The sequence below is a fragment of the Coregonus clupeaformis genome, chromosome 8, assembly GCF_020615455.1.
Source record: "Coregonus clupeaformis isolate EN_2021a chromosome 8, ASM2061545v1, whole genome shotgun sequence".
Taxonomy (NCBI): domain Eukaryota; kingdom Metazoa; phylum Chordata; class Actinopteri; order Salmoniformes; family Salmonidae; genus Coregonus; species Coregonus clupeaformis.
The window spans coordinates 40,286,534-40,300,517 of record NC_059199.1 but is presented as its reverse complement, the minus strand read 5'-3'; the positions used below and the strand labels follow the sequence as shown (position 1 = coordinate 40,300,517).

Below are 13,984 nucleotides of genomic sequence, written 5' to 3'. Positions count from 1 at the left end.
GGATGAGAGAGAGAGAGATGAGAGGGGGATGGAGACAATAGGGAGAACAAAAGTTGGGAAAGAGGAGGATGACGTAGTAGGAGAAGGACAGATTAGAGACAGGGAAGAAAAGAGACAGAAGAAGGAAGAAGAGGGGGAGAGGGAGGAGAAAGTACGAAAAGAGGGAGATGTTAAGAAAAGAAGGAGGAGAGAGGTAGAGAAAGAGTTATCGCTGGAGGACATGCTGCCATTTTTGTCCGCTGCCATTGAGCGCCATCCGAGGCGCTCAATATCAATGAAGAAGAAGACTATTTGGCTGACACTCAGTAGACTCAGTAGAATGAAGAGATCAAAACAGTTCTTTTAGTTCACCTATCCAGTTGTGTCGATAATGCCAAGGCACTCAAACCAGATCCGAATATGAGTCCAGCCACTGATAACTGTCTGCAGTTTGTAAGAGCAACAGTTGCTGGATTACCTGAAACCAGCTGAGACTCCAATCCTATTCCAAAACTCCCAGGTTTTCCAACATTCCCAGTTTAAAATCAGAAGGGAATAAAAGGACATCCGGAATCCTCCAACCAGGGTTTCTTGAAAACCTAGGCATTCTTGGGAAAGAATTTTGCAACCAAAGAGAGGACCATGTAAGACCTCTAGATCCTCCTACTGTTCCAAACATCAAGGTCCCTGTCTGTCTGTCTGTCTGTCTGTCTGTCTGTCTGTCTGTCTGTCTGTCTGTCTGTCTGTCTGTCTGTCTCAGTCTGCGCTGCAGCTGTCTCTGTTGTGGCTGCGCTCCAATAAAGCAGGCTGTTTCAGTTACTGTTTATGTTCCCTGTTCCCTAGAGCTTGGATGCATGGTTTATTAGGGGCAGGGTTGGAAGGGTGCTCGGAGCAGCGGAGAGAAGGAGAGAAGGAGGAAGAAGGAGAGGAGCATGGGAAATCTCTGCTTTATAAGGTGGCATTCCACTGTAATTGGACTGGGCTGCAGATCAGTGGGAGGGTTAGTTCTGCAGACATAGATACGCATAAACACACACATTTGCACATGCACCTACATGCACATTCAAGGGCGCATGCACACACACACAACCAAACACACAAACTCATGCACAGACGTGCACACACACACACATACACACACATACACACACACACACACAAACTCATGCACATACGTGCACACACACACACACACAACCCTCATTTTTCAACAAGGGGATCAGTGGGATCAAGGAGAAAGTTGGTTCTGCCAGAAGCACTGCTGGAACCACTTAAACTGCATTGTGGGAGCAGAGGGGCATGCTGGGTAATGTAGATAATGATGTGATAGGGGAACAATTAGATGTAGTACAAGGGCTAGGGAGAAAGAGAAAGAGACACTGATAGACAGAGGGAGACAGAGTGAGAAGGGGGAGAAGGAGAGAACATTTCTGCTAGTTTTCCAGAGATAAAAAGTGGGAGAGGGGAGAAGGAGAGGAGTGGAAACATTTGAAAGCCATACAGATGAGGTAACACAATTTTAAAGGCCCACTTTTAACATCCTCAGTCCCACTCAGTCATGACACACTCACACACACACACATTGCAGTGCGTGCTAGGCCGGAAAAGTCCATAGTAGAGGATACACCCCTCCCACATTTTGGATCAACATTTCCTGGGTGGAAACATTGTCCACTAATAAAGTTCTGAAGGCTGGAGCTTCTGAGTGTGTGATCCCTTCTTCATTCAGTTCTCTTAACCTTCCGTTGATGTCAGCACATCACTAGCCAGTTCTGGAGTTTGAGACGGCACGGGGGGAGAGCAGTGAGCTGGTTAGGTATTGAAACAACACACGCGCCACACTGACAAAATGCTTTAGCTTCACTTTATGTCAAAGTGCTTTCTTCCACCCACCATCAGGGTCTCAGGGGAGCAGCGAACTGGCTCAACCCCAGATGAAGCACTCTGGCTGGGCTCTCCAGGGAGCTTCTCCCCCCTGAGTTGCGGAAGCTCCGGAGGTATTGCCCCAGGAGGAATATTAAAGATGGAAGAGATGTTGAAGCGGGAATAATATGTAATATATTACATTTATGGGTGGTCCCGGCAGTCTGATCGATAACACACACACACACACACACACACACACACACATACACAGGGATGGAACCCGACAGCCTATAAACTCATAACAGAGTAATGAATGGGATATAGAACATGAATATAACCACACTACAAACACATAAACCTTGAGACCACAGCTAGACCAGACAGCTACCAACTCGACCACACACTCAGGCGTGGTCACACACAGACACACAGACACAGACACAGACACACACACACACACACACACACATACACACACACACACACACACACACACACACACACACACGCAAAAACAGCCACAAGCTTGATCCTTTTCAAATCCAGACACAATCCAGTCTGAGAGAATTCAGAGACTTTAACAGTCAGACTGAACAGAGATGGAAGTCTAGAAGGTCACATAAAACACAGATAGATAAACACCACCACAGATGGAAGTCTAATCAAAGGATCAGACCCAGAAACATTATTTGAAGCAGAATTCTGAAGTGAAGTTAGCAGACATGTGAAGGAGATAATACATTCTACTCCTGACAAATGCAACGGCTTGTGACACATTGTATTTATTGGTTTACCAGATGCTACTGCAGGAAGAAAATAGACTTACCTTTGAATGATGTCGCCAGGTCACATGACCAGAGGCTGAGGGAGAGCAGAACCAGGAAGGAGATGAGATTCCGCATGGCGCACTTCTCTGGATATACACTCACACCTCGACTGCTACCTGGGAGAGAGAGAGGGGGAGGAAGGGATATGGGGTGGGAAAGAAGGAGAGAGAAGAAGGAGATGGAGAGAGATATAGAGGGAAGGGAGGTGGAGAGAGAGAGAGTCAACATTATCAAACAACACTGTAATTGATTTGAGAACATGTTGTTAGAAACAGGCGGTACACAACCACGTCAACTCAACGAAGACTCAGCTAGTTGTATTGGTGTTGAACCAACAGACTCACTGGGAGTTGCAGGTTCGAATCCCACATCCAGCTACCGTCAGAATTAGCTACCATATTCATCCCTAACTGTCCTGATTATAATAATAGCTAAATCAGAGCTGATGTGTTAATGATGAGGTTGAAAAGGTGATGAGGTACATTACATGGATATGAATTAGCTAACTGATGGCCAGTATTCATATGGGAGAAATGTAACTCCCTGTGGTCTGATGATCATCATTATAGTGGTCATTTGGACATCACTGTCACACACACACAAGGCGAGACATTACTCTATACTCAGCTATACCGGTTATTTGCAACCTCAATGAATCAGTCAAACCTGTGCTTTTTTTCTAACACAACAACTACATTGACCTTTAGACACAGCTGGAGACAATCAGTCGGAATGAGTATGAAGGTGCAGTAGATTGTTCTCTGACACAGCAACAGGCAGCCTCAGTATGTATTACTGATGGACATGTTCTCTGTGTCACACACAATCATATACACACGAGTACAAGCACACAAACACAACACACACACACACGCCTCAGACTATAACCACATACCACCCCTATGTTCACAGGTACAGTGAACCTCTGAAGCCAGACAGACAGACTGGGAGTCTGAAATCTGTCTCACCTGTGTGTCTGTACACACCTGTCTAAAGATGAGGAATTACCCACAAACCCCTGGGGCAGAGCATGACTCTGTTTTTAATTCCATCCTGTCTTGATTTAGGCTACCTACATCTCAAAAGACACCCTAGTGTTCCCCATACGATGCACTACTCTTGACCAGAACCCTATGTGGGGTCATCTGAGATAATAGTCTGAGTCCTCCAGAAAATAACTAGCTGCAAGTCAATGAAAGAACATAGTGTCCTGATGATTTAGGGCCTAGGTTGAGATCCGTCCAACCGCCTGCATAACTCTAACTCTTGGCATACATAAAGCATTGATGCCAAAGTGTGCGCACATCTCAAGTTGCCTATCAGCCAAGTATGTATGGGGCCCTCAATGGCCCCTAAATCTTGAGTTTTCCTTACAAATGGAGTGAAGATCAGAAGGGACCATGCTAACAGACAACAAGAGGTTAAAGTATGTTAGAGTCCTAAAACAGACTGTCTACAGTCATAGCACAGCAGGCCATAGTAAAGTGAATTGGCTATTGCCCACATCCATTAACATGTCATTAACACATCATGAACATGTCATTAACATGTAATTAACATACCATTCACATGTCATTAACAAGCTCATGTCCAAGTCATCGTCTGTACTTCACTCTATCTACAGACAGTGTCCATGTCTTTGGCCTCGACACACAGAGGCAGTCAGTCAATACTTATTCTCTCTCTCATTCTTCCTCTCATCCCCAGGCGGTGAGTATGTTCTAACAGCTGGCTTTAGCAGATCAAGGCAGTATTAGCCTAGCGTAGCATTGCTGCTCTGTGCCAGCCTGAGTTTCAGGAGGGACTGGCTCTCTGTCTGTGGAGGAAACATAGGAGAACAGGGTAATTCTGTAGCAAAACTTTTCGTCTGCTGCAAAGTTTACTCCAAACGGAAAACTGAACAGAGATGGAAGTCTGGAAGGTCACACAAAACACAGATAGATTAAACACCACCACAGATGGAAGTCTAATCAAAGGATCAGACACAGAAACATCATTTGAAGCAGAATTCTGAAGTGAAGGAGATAATACATACTTTGGAAGTATGGTTGGGGTCACTGTCCATTTGGAAGATCCATTTGCGACCAAACTTCCTGACTGATGTCTTGACATGTTGCTTCAATATATCCACATAATTTTATTCATGATGCCATCTATTTTGTGAAGTGCACCAGTCCCTCCTGCAGCCAAGCACCCCCACAGCATGATGCTGACACCCCCGTGCTTCACGGTTGGGATGGTGTTCTTCGGCTTGCAAGCAGCCCCATTTTGCCTCCAAACATAACGATTGTCATTATGGCCAAAAAGTTCTATTTTTGTTTCATCAGACCAGAGGACATTTCTCCAAAAAGTACGATATTTGACCCCATGTGCAGTTGCAAACCGTAGTCTGGCTTTTTTATGGCGGTTTTGGAGCTGTGGCTTCTTCCTTGCTGAGCGGCCTTTCAGGTTATGTCAATATAGGACTCGTTTTACTGTGGATCAGTGGCGGCTGGCCGATAGAGGGCGCTAGGCGCCGCCCTTAAATAAAATTATTTTTTTCAAAAAATAAAAAAATAAAAATAATAATAATAATAATAAAAACATCAGTATGTCAATATTTGTGTGTTTGAAATATGGAATGCACACAGTAATATGTGTAAGATATGATAGAAAATCATATTCGCAACCTTTCCTCTGCCTGTCAAACGCCTCGTCAGCTCTGGGCGATACAGAAAGTGCCCCGAGGAGGCGGGTCTCACGTAGCAGTTAAGCCAATTGCTAATTTAAGATATGAATGTATGACATAAAATGTAGCTAATCAGCGATTTTAATTCGAATCCAAGGAGGGCGATAATTTTATCGCCCCAAGGTCGCCCCTGATAAAATAAGGACCGGGCTCCAGTGGCGCCATTTTTACTAGACGACAATGGCGAACGCATAAAGCGTTACTCCTCCAAGACCCAACCCTAACTCGGTGAAATCTCTCCTCCAAGATCCGTTTGAGAGGAGAACTTTGTCAGAGAAAGTTCGGGTGAAAAGAGCTGGGCCCAGATCAACCTGACCTCTCAATCAGACAGCAGGCTAGCGAGAAAGGGAAGCAGTATATGCGCGGCTTCTCCCGTAGCTGGTACACCAGGAAGGCTTGGCTAGCTGGGTGCACTGATGCTAATGCTTTATTTTGCTTTCCGTGCTTGCTTTTAAAACGACGGGTCAGATTCAGCATGGACAGGTACCGGAGTGAGGGATATGAAGCACCTGTCAGAGAAGGTAAAGAAACATGAGAACACCAGGGCACACATGGACAACTCTGTAAAGCTAGCTGTATTAGGAAGGGTGAACATTGCTACGCAGCTGGATGACGGCCACAGGATTGCGGTGAGGAAACACAATGAGGAGGTGGATAAAAACAGGCACATTCTATCCAAAATTATCGATTGTGTGAAGTTCTGTGGGGCTTTTGAGTTGGCCTTGCGTGGGCACGAGGAGACTCCCCAGAGCCTCTACAACACGGTGGAACTTCCACAGTCGCGCTGTAAACACTGTGTACGAGTACAGGGATGACCTCCTAACGTGTTTCCAGACCATCAGAGACTCTGGGAACTTTGATGCCCCGACTGTCAGAGAGGCGGGGGCTTTGTGAGGATGCTCGAAGACGAGGCTTTCTGTTTTTCCTGGCACTGTTCCACAAGATCATGCCAAATGTGGACATGCTTTTCAGCCAGCTGCAGAAGAGGAACATCGACCCTGTCTTCATTAAAGCACTTGTCCAGAGGTTCACAGAAAGCATGCTAACAATCAGGTAAATAACTATATTTACTATTGGCTGATAAAGATGCTGTTAGAAAGATGAATAGTTCACTTACAACAGTTTAAAAGCCTAAATGTGTCTGGTCATCAAAGTGAGTGATTATCATAGAGCCGTCACAATTATATTTGTTTTAGTATTTTAAAAGGAAAGAGAAGACATTTACATTACATTTTAGTCATTTAGCAGACGCTCTTATCCAGAGCGACTTACAGTTAAGAGTGCATACATTTTTTCATACTGGCCCCGTGGAAACGAACCCACAACCCTGGCGTTGCAAGCGCCATGCTCTACCAACTGAGCTACACGGGACCACATTAGTTTTGGCAAGATCTGAAAAAAAGAAGTTGGTGGAGTGCAACCCTCAAACATTGAAGAATTACAGCAGTTTGCTGCTGAAGAATGGGCCAAATTGCCAGCAGAAAAGGTGCAGCAAGCTCATTGATGTCTACAATAAGCATATGTTGGCAGCTATCTTGGCCAAAAGCTGTGCAACCAAGTACTAGCTCCAGGGTGCCAATAATTTAGTCCATGACATTTGTCTATATTTTCTAAATTACAATTGTAAACTTAAGTTTACAGAAATATAATTAAAGGTGTGGAGACCCATTTTTTCCTCTCAAATTTCAACTGATTTTAGAAGAAATAGGGAATTATTTAAGAAAAGCCCAAGGGTGCCAATATATTTGGACACAACTGTATGCCTTCAGTCTAATTGGAATGTATGGCAGTAGAGTTGTTTGTATTTCTCCTAACCAAAATGGCTGCCATTAGGATACCATTCAGGATTTTTTTCACCTGTGTTACCACGACAATCACGCCAAATGAGCATTGCATTTGTGTGCTCCTTCAGTGTGAATGCGCAAATTTGATATGGGTCACATGTAAAACTGATACATAATTGATAACAGATTTACGGTATGTTGCCTATATATTACTATATACCGGTATTGATGCACAGACCAGTTTGGGTTTTTTACTTTACCTTCTATAACGGTATTTCAATGTTTGGTTTGTTAAATGTGGTAATGCCACTCCCGCCATGTGTAACGTCCGTTTTTCTAGTTTACTCCGTAATTTGGGTCGTCTCTCTCCCTCTCTCACCAAGTACCACCCCGTCACTCAAGGAGCGCAGTTGTTGTTACTCGACCACGAGAACAAGTGTTTGTCCAAAAAGACACAATCAGACGTTGATAATAATGCAGGAAAGTACTACACAGTTTGTAATAATTATTCAGGTGTCCACCAGGTCAATTTCTAGAAGAGGCCTAGTTGTTATTGAAGATTAACTTTATTGCTAAGTGCACAGCAGAACAAAATTATGTTGCATCCCTCTCACAAATGTAATAGAAAAAGGCTTTAAAACGTAATAACATCAGTTAATTATGTACATCACAGGTTAAAAGCAGTTACTAGACATAGTTTGTGTGTATATACACACTATCTGTCTGTCTGTCTGTCTGTCTGTCTGTCTGTCTGTCTGTCTGTCTATATATATATATATATATATATATATATATATATAAGTCACTGGTTGTGTGTTGAGGGGGAATTACAGTGAGCTAAGAAGTCTGATTGCAAGTTATCAAATTAAACTTTATTTTTTGGACCCAGGGCCTCAATTCCCCTCTTTGTGTGGGGACAGCGCATCTGACGAGCAGCAACAGCCCATCAAGCGACGGAGGATGCTGGGACCAGGAGAACAACAGAGGTTGGCTATAGAGGTAAGTTGTGATGTAATTGTCAGTGTTTCCCCATAGAACTTTTTTCAGGCCTGGTAGTATGTAGCCAAAACCCTGAACAATCAGCACCTTGGTAATCATATACTTGAGTTGGACATAGGCATGTGTCAGTCAGGATCACTTGCATCAAAATAGCTTAATTGCAAATTAAAGCTGATGATGTATCTTTTACAGGTATGTGATACCATCCTGAGTCATGCCAAAGAAAGGTTCTCCTTCACCCAGCACCTCATCAGCGCAACACTATTGCACGGAGAGTTGTTCCCACAACACAGTGTGAAGTTCCCGATACAGCGCTTGAAACAACCGTGGGAGGCGTACCCCATGTTGAACAAGGCCAAGCTCAAAACCGAACTGTCCCTCATCTATGAGAACAGTGAGTTCAAGGCTTGTAGTGGTGCAGTGCCCCTGTACCAGTTCTTCATGGAGAACAACCTTCAGAGCACTTTCACAGAGACTGCCAGCCTCCTCAAGATCCTCATCACCACACCCATGACAACTGCTGAGTCAGAAAGGTGCTTCTCTACACTGAAAAGGATCAAGACCTTCCTGAGAAACAGCATGACACAGGATCGCCTGAACGCTCTGGCCATGCTCTCCATGGAGAAGAAACTTGTCAGGGACATTCCTGACTTTAATCAAAGGGGTCATTGAGAGGTTTGCCACTCAGAAGGACAGACGGGCAAAATTCCTGTACAAATAAGATGACAGACACACACACACAGAGCAGCTCTGGCCGCATGTTTCTTTGTATATAGTTGACCTTAGCATAAAAAATCCAGTTATATATGGTACTCTAGAAAGTCTTAATAGTGTCTTTGCTAATATTACTGTATATATGTTGTTTTGTATCAATTAATTGTTGCAGTTCTGGAGCACATTAACAATTAGTCACATTTAGTATGATCATAAAATACTGTATGCTATTCTTCCAGTCAAAGGTTTGAGTTCATCCACTTGATATCCATTTCTATATTATACATCCTTTTATACAGTGTAGGATTTCCTATAAACTTTATAATAATTTCATGTTATTGTCCACTTTCCACTCTGTTCTGACAGCATGCCTGTTGCGTTGCCTGTTTACTACCAATGGTAAAAAGTTCACTTTAAATGCAAATGAAAGGCTTGGGTTTGTGTAATATGTTTTTGTGTAAGAATGCCTCAACTTTTTAATATTGGCATTAAATAATTACCGTACTGAATGTTTCACTGAGCACTGCTGTCCTGCAGTTTGTGTTAAAATATATCGCGATGGTTACAGGAAAAAAAAAAAGTATGGCACAGCCCCACCGAGAATATTTTTCACCAGCCGCCACTGCTGTGGATATAGATACTTTTGTACCTGTTTCCTCCAGCAACTTCACAAGGTCCTTAGCTGTTGTTCAGGGATTGATTTGCACTTTTCGCACCAAAGTATGTTCATCTCTAGGGGACAGAACGCGTCTCCTTCCTGAGTGGTATGACGGCTGCGTGGTCCCAAGGTGTTTATACTTGCGTACTATTGTTTGTACAGATGAACGTGGTACCTTCAGGAGTTTGGAAATTGCTCCCAAGGATGAACCAGGCCTGTGGAGGTCTACAATTATTTTTCTGAGGTCTTGGCTGATTTATTTTGATTTTCCCATGATGTCAAGTAAAGAGGCACTGAGTTTGAAGGTAGGCCTTGAAATACATCCACAGGTACACCTCCAATTGACTCAAGTTATGTAAATTAGCCTATCAGAAGCTTCTAAAGCCATGACATCATTTTCTGGAATTTTCCAAGCTGTTTAAAGGCACAGTCAACTTACTGTATGTAAACGTCTGACCCACTGGAATTGTGATACAGTGAACTATAAGTGAAACAATCTGTCTGTAAACATATGTTGGAAAAATCACTTGTGTCATGCACAAAGTAGATGTCCTAACTGACTTGCGAAAACTATAGTTTGTTAAAAAGTAATTTGTGGAATGGTTGAAAAACAAGTTTTAATGACTCCAATCTAAGTGTTTGTAAACTTCCGACTTGAACTGTAATTGCAGCTACTCTTGGAAAAAGGTTTTCGGTCATGTCCACCTCACTTAGGGGCTGATTCAGACTGTATGCCTTTCCTACGCATGCCTTTCCTACGCACTTCTCAGTATTTGGTATTCAGACCTAACCTTATTCAGTCGCGTAACGCACTCAGCAAGTGTGGCTACCTAGCACTCTGAATACATTTCATTTAACCAGCTGAAAACCCTCCCACTTGCTGGCCAACAGATTTTCTCGTGGAGTTTTCATTCAAAAGGGTTTTCAGTACATTTACTTTAAGCCATCTCTTTAAATACGGTGTACCTTTTAGTTAGAATTTTGACGGCAGACTCGCTAGAATATATCAAGAGGGTTCAGAATATTTGGGATCAATGAAAGAAAGCCATGTAAATATATGCATATATCGTTTCCGTTTCAGCACCAATTGGTAGATTTAAAAAATACTCTAATGTTGTCGATTATTTAGGTTTAGGAAAGTATTTTCAAATCATAAAATACTGGTTTTGAGAGCCTTAACACACAAAAGAAACAAAACGGTGGTTTGATTAATTCTGAAAATTGCCACATTCAGTTCTTCAACCCATGGTAATGTTGGAAGATTAGTGTACATAGAATTCTAATAGGGAGAATAGTGTACAATAGTAGGCTATACCTTCATCTATTGCCTGCATTAACCATGGAACTGTGCGATGCCTCCTGTAGCTCAGTTGGTAGAGCATGGCGCTTGCAACGCCAGGGTTTTGGGTTCGATTCCCTGTAAGTCGCTCTGGATAAGAGCGTCTGCTAAATGACCAAAAAATCAAAAAAAAATCAAAAAATTCCCACGGGGGGCCAGTATGAAAAATGTATGCACTCACTAACTGTAAGTCGCTCTGGATAAGAGCGTCTGCTAAATGACTAAAATGTAAATGACACAGCCAAGTATTGCGCCATGCGTCGGATTTGAACTGTTACTGCTTGGTCTGCGCTCTGCTCCATAATGATTTAATTAGCCTAACATCCCTGCACGTTAAAAGGCCGTACAATTAAAATTCTGCATAATGGCACAGCATTTCATAAACTTTACTGCGAGAAAGTTGATATGTTGATATGCTTCAGTTTGCTGCCATATGTCTGGTTTCACATTTGTCTCCAGCGATTATAAGGTAAAATAGATCTAACACAAGTGTCATTAATATTGACAATTCCCTTATCCAAACGAATTAATTATTTACCTAGCTCTTATCAATAGTTCTTATCAAGTATAAATTACAGTGCATGGAGAATGGTGTTATTTCTATCTGAAAAAATCAAGTAGATGCTTTTTCCACTTGGAACCGGTAGGTTCGCTAGACCTTATTCACGGTTTCCACACGCGTATAGGTGTTTGAATTATCAGGGAATTAAGGCAGGGTCAGAATACGGAGTATCTGTAGACAAACCTACTCCACACCTTCATTTATTCGATCTCCACCCCAAACGAAGAGAGGGTGAATAGCATGCGAATATCATGCTTAAATTGAAGGTCAGAATACGCGTAGAGAGAAAAGTGCATTAAAAAGGGAATTACCTTCCATTTACCCGCGCTTAACTCGGGTCGGAAGTCCCCCGTTAGTGACAGCCCAATCACAGGACTTCTCCATCTCAGACGCTGAGGAGAGCATTTGGTGCTGTGCTATGAAAACAACGTCAAAACCATTCTGTAGGGTCAGCGCCATGACCAATAAGAACACACACACACACACACACACACACACACACAGCTGCTTCCCTAACACACACACAAGCACACCTAGGCTAAGCATGCATGTGTTTCAGACCTGTTGCAACACGGGACATGGAATGAAGACAGACAGATTAACTAAACGTATGTCCTTAGGCTACATAGTCCCTCCAAATATCATGATCTGTTTCTTATTTCCAACTCATGCGTAAAAAGTAGTAGTTTAGGTTGGCTGACATCACATTTACAAATATTTTCCATCACACCGCTCAACCTCAAGGGAAGGGTAAACTAAATCATCCCCCTTAGAAAAGAAGCGCAGCCCACTGAAGCTGGAGAGGAGTATGGAGATTCTATTAAAAGGTCATGAGAAAACTATATCGACCTAATATTATTTCCACCCTTATCTCTCAATGTTGAAACCCGGAAAGCTTCCAAAGTAAGTTAATTCTGGCAAACATCTAGAAGCGATGGATAATCGGCGCTCCAAGGCAGTGGAAAGAACTCAAAGTGGGCATTATAGAAATCCATGACCGAAATCTATTCCATTCCATCGCTGTGGAGAGTTACTCATCGTTTGGTTGGTTGGTTGAGCTGCGGAGAATTGGTTTCCCATAGGCGATTGGTGAACGTAGTAGGCCTATCACATTAGGCCTACATCAAAGTCTGGCGTTCGAAAACCCCACTTCTATGAATGCAGATATGTCATCTCCATTGGGCAAAGGCAGTATGAAACTAAAGTTACACACTCACTTCTCCACCAAATCTATCCGCGGATGAAGTTGCAGCTAGAAACTGATCTAAAGTCTGTTTTGTTCTTCCCTCACTCTTTTTGTAATGCTCGGGTATATTGAAGATAGAGCTGATCCTAGATCTGTGCCAACGGGCATCGTCTATTATAGCGCGATCATCATCAGGCTCCACTTCTTTTGGAAAACTTCCAAAGATTCCCGCTTGGTTTACCACTTCAGTCATAACATGTTAAATTGCGTGTAATTGCTGTCAGCAAGTTCTTCGTTACAAAATCAGCCATTGAAGTTGTAGGCTATAGGGCTGTAGATGCGCACATTAGGCAGGCTACAATGCGCACATTAGGCAGGCCTAATCAATTGATTGGTTTATAAACACCTCAGACTACTGTGTTTTCCAGTAGATGTTGTTATTCTATTACCTACAGCCCTATGGCCTAATTAAACGTTTTAAACAACCTAAACAGTTGGCAAAATATCTCAAGTGAAATGCATCACTTGCATTGTAGGCCTATCATTGAATACTGTAGCCTGGGTGAGAAGTGCGCTACTGACCAAAATGACTTGCTTTAGAGCGAATGGAATCGATAAAAAGTGTTATCCATACCTACAGCTATTGATAGATCCCCGCAGTTACGACCACATTAATCCAAAATGTACAGTATATTCGTGCTGAGGTGGGTAAAATCCTCTTGCTGCTGTCCCGTTTGTAATCCACACCGTTTTTCCCCCTCAGACTTTTTCTGCTGGAACCTTCTTACCAGGGGAAAGAAAAAGTTACTGCCAGAGTGATCGTGTCCAACTTCTTCCCCTCCCCTCTTTCTGCTGGCTGTTGTTCGAAAAAGTTGATTCTCTCTCTCTCGTCTTCCCTCTCTTTCTCTGGGACATCCTCCAGTTCTAACGTGTAGTGACATCACCTGGTCCAGCGTTGGAAAATGAGCCGCAGGCGTCCCCCTCTCTCCCTCCCCTCCCCGTCTCTCCCTCCCCTCCCAGTCTCTCCTCCCTCCCCGTCTCTCCCGTCTCTCCTCCCTCCCAGTCTCTCCCTCGCCTCCCCTCCCCGTCTCTCCCTTCCCTCCCAGTCTCTCCCTCGCCTCCCCTCCCCGTCTCTCCTCCCCTCCCGGCTCTCCTCCCTCCCTGTCTCTCCCTCCCTCCCCGTCTCTCCTCCCCTCCCTGTCTCTCCCTCCCTCCCCTCCCCGTCTCTCTCCCTCCTCGTCTCTCCCTCCCCCCCTCCCCTCCCCGTCTCTCCCTCCCTCCCTGCCTCTCCCTCCCTCCCTCCCCGTCTCTCCTCCCTCCTCGTCTCTCCCTCCCCTCCCTC

At 43.7% G+C, this 13,984-nt stretch overlaps 1 protein-coding gene across 5 annotated transcripts in view; it reads right to left on the bottom strand.

Annotated features, from left to right (window-relative positions):
- LOC121572028 (collagen alpha-1(XVI) chain) overlaps positions 1 to 13,576 on the bottom strand; it is a 158,726-nt gene extending 145,150 nt beyond the window's left edge. For 4 of the 5 annotated variants that reach the window (XM_045222001.1, XM_045222003.1, XM_045222004.1 and 1 more), the window contains exons 1-2: positions 13,277 to 13,576; positions 2,672 to 2,788 (exon numbers count right to left, since the gene is read on the bottom strand). In XM_045222001.1, coding sequence (XP_045077936.1) covers positions 2,672 to 2,747 — 76 coding nt within the window. In that variant the 5' untranslated portion in view covers positions 2,748 to 2,788; positions 13,277 to 13,576. The remainder of the gene's footprint in view (positions 1 to 2,671; positions 2,789 to 13,276) is intronic. The other variant, XM_045222002.1, reaches the window with a different exon arrangement.
- Between the last annotated feature and the right edge of the window lie 408 nt (positions 13,577 to 13,984).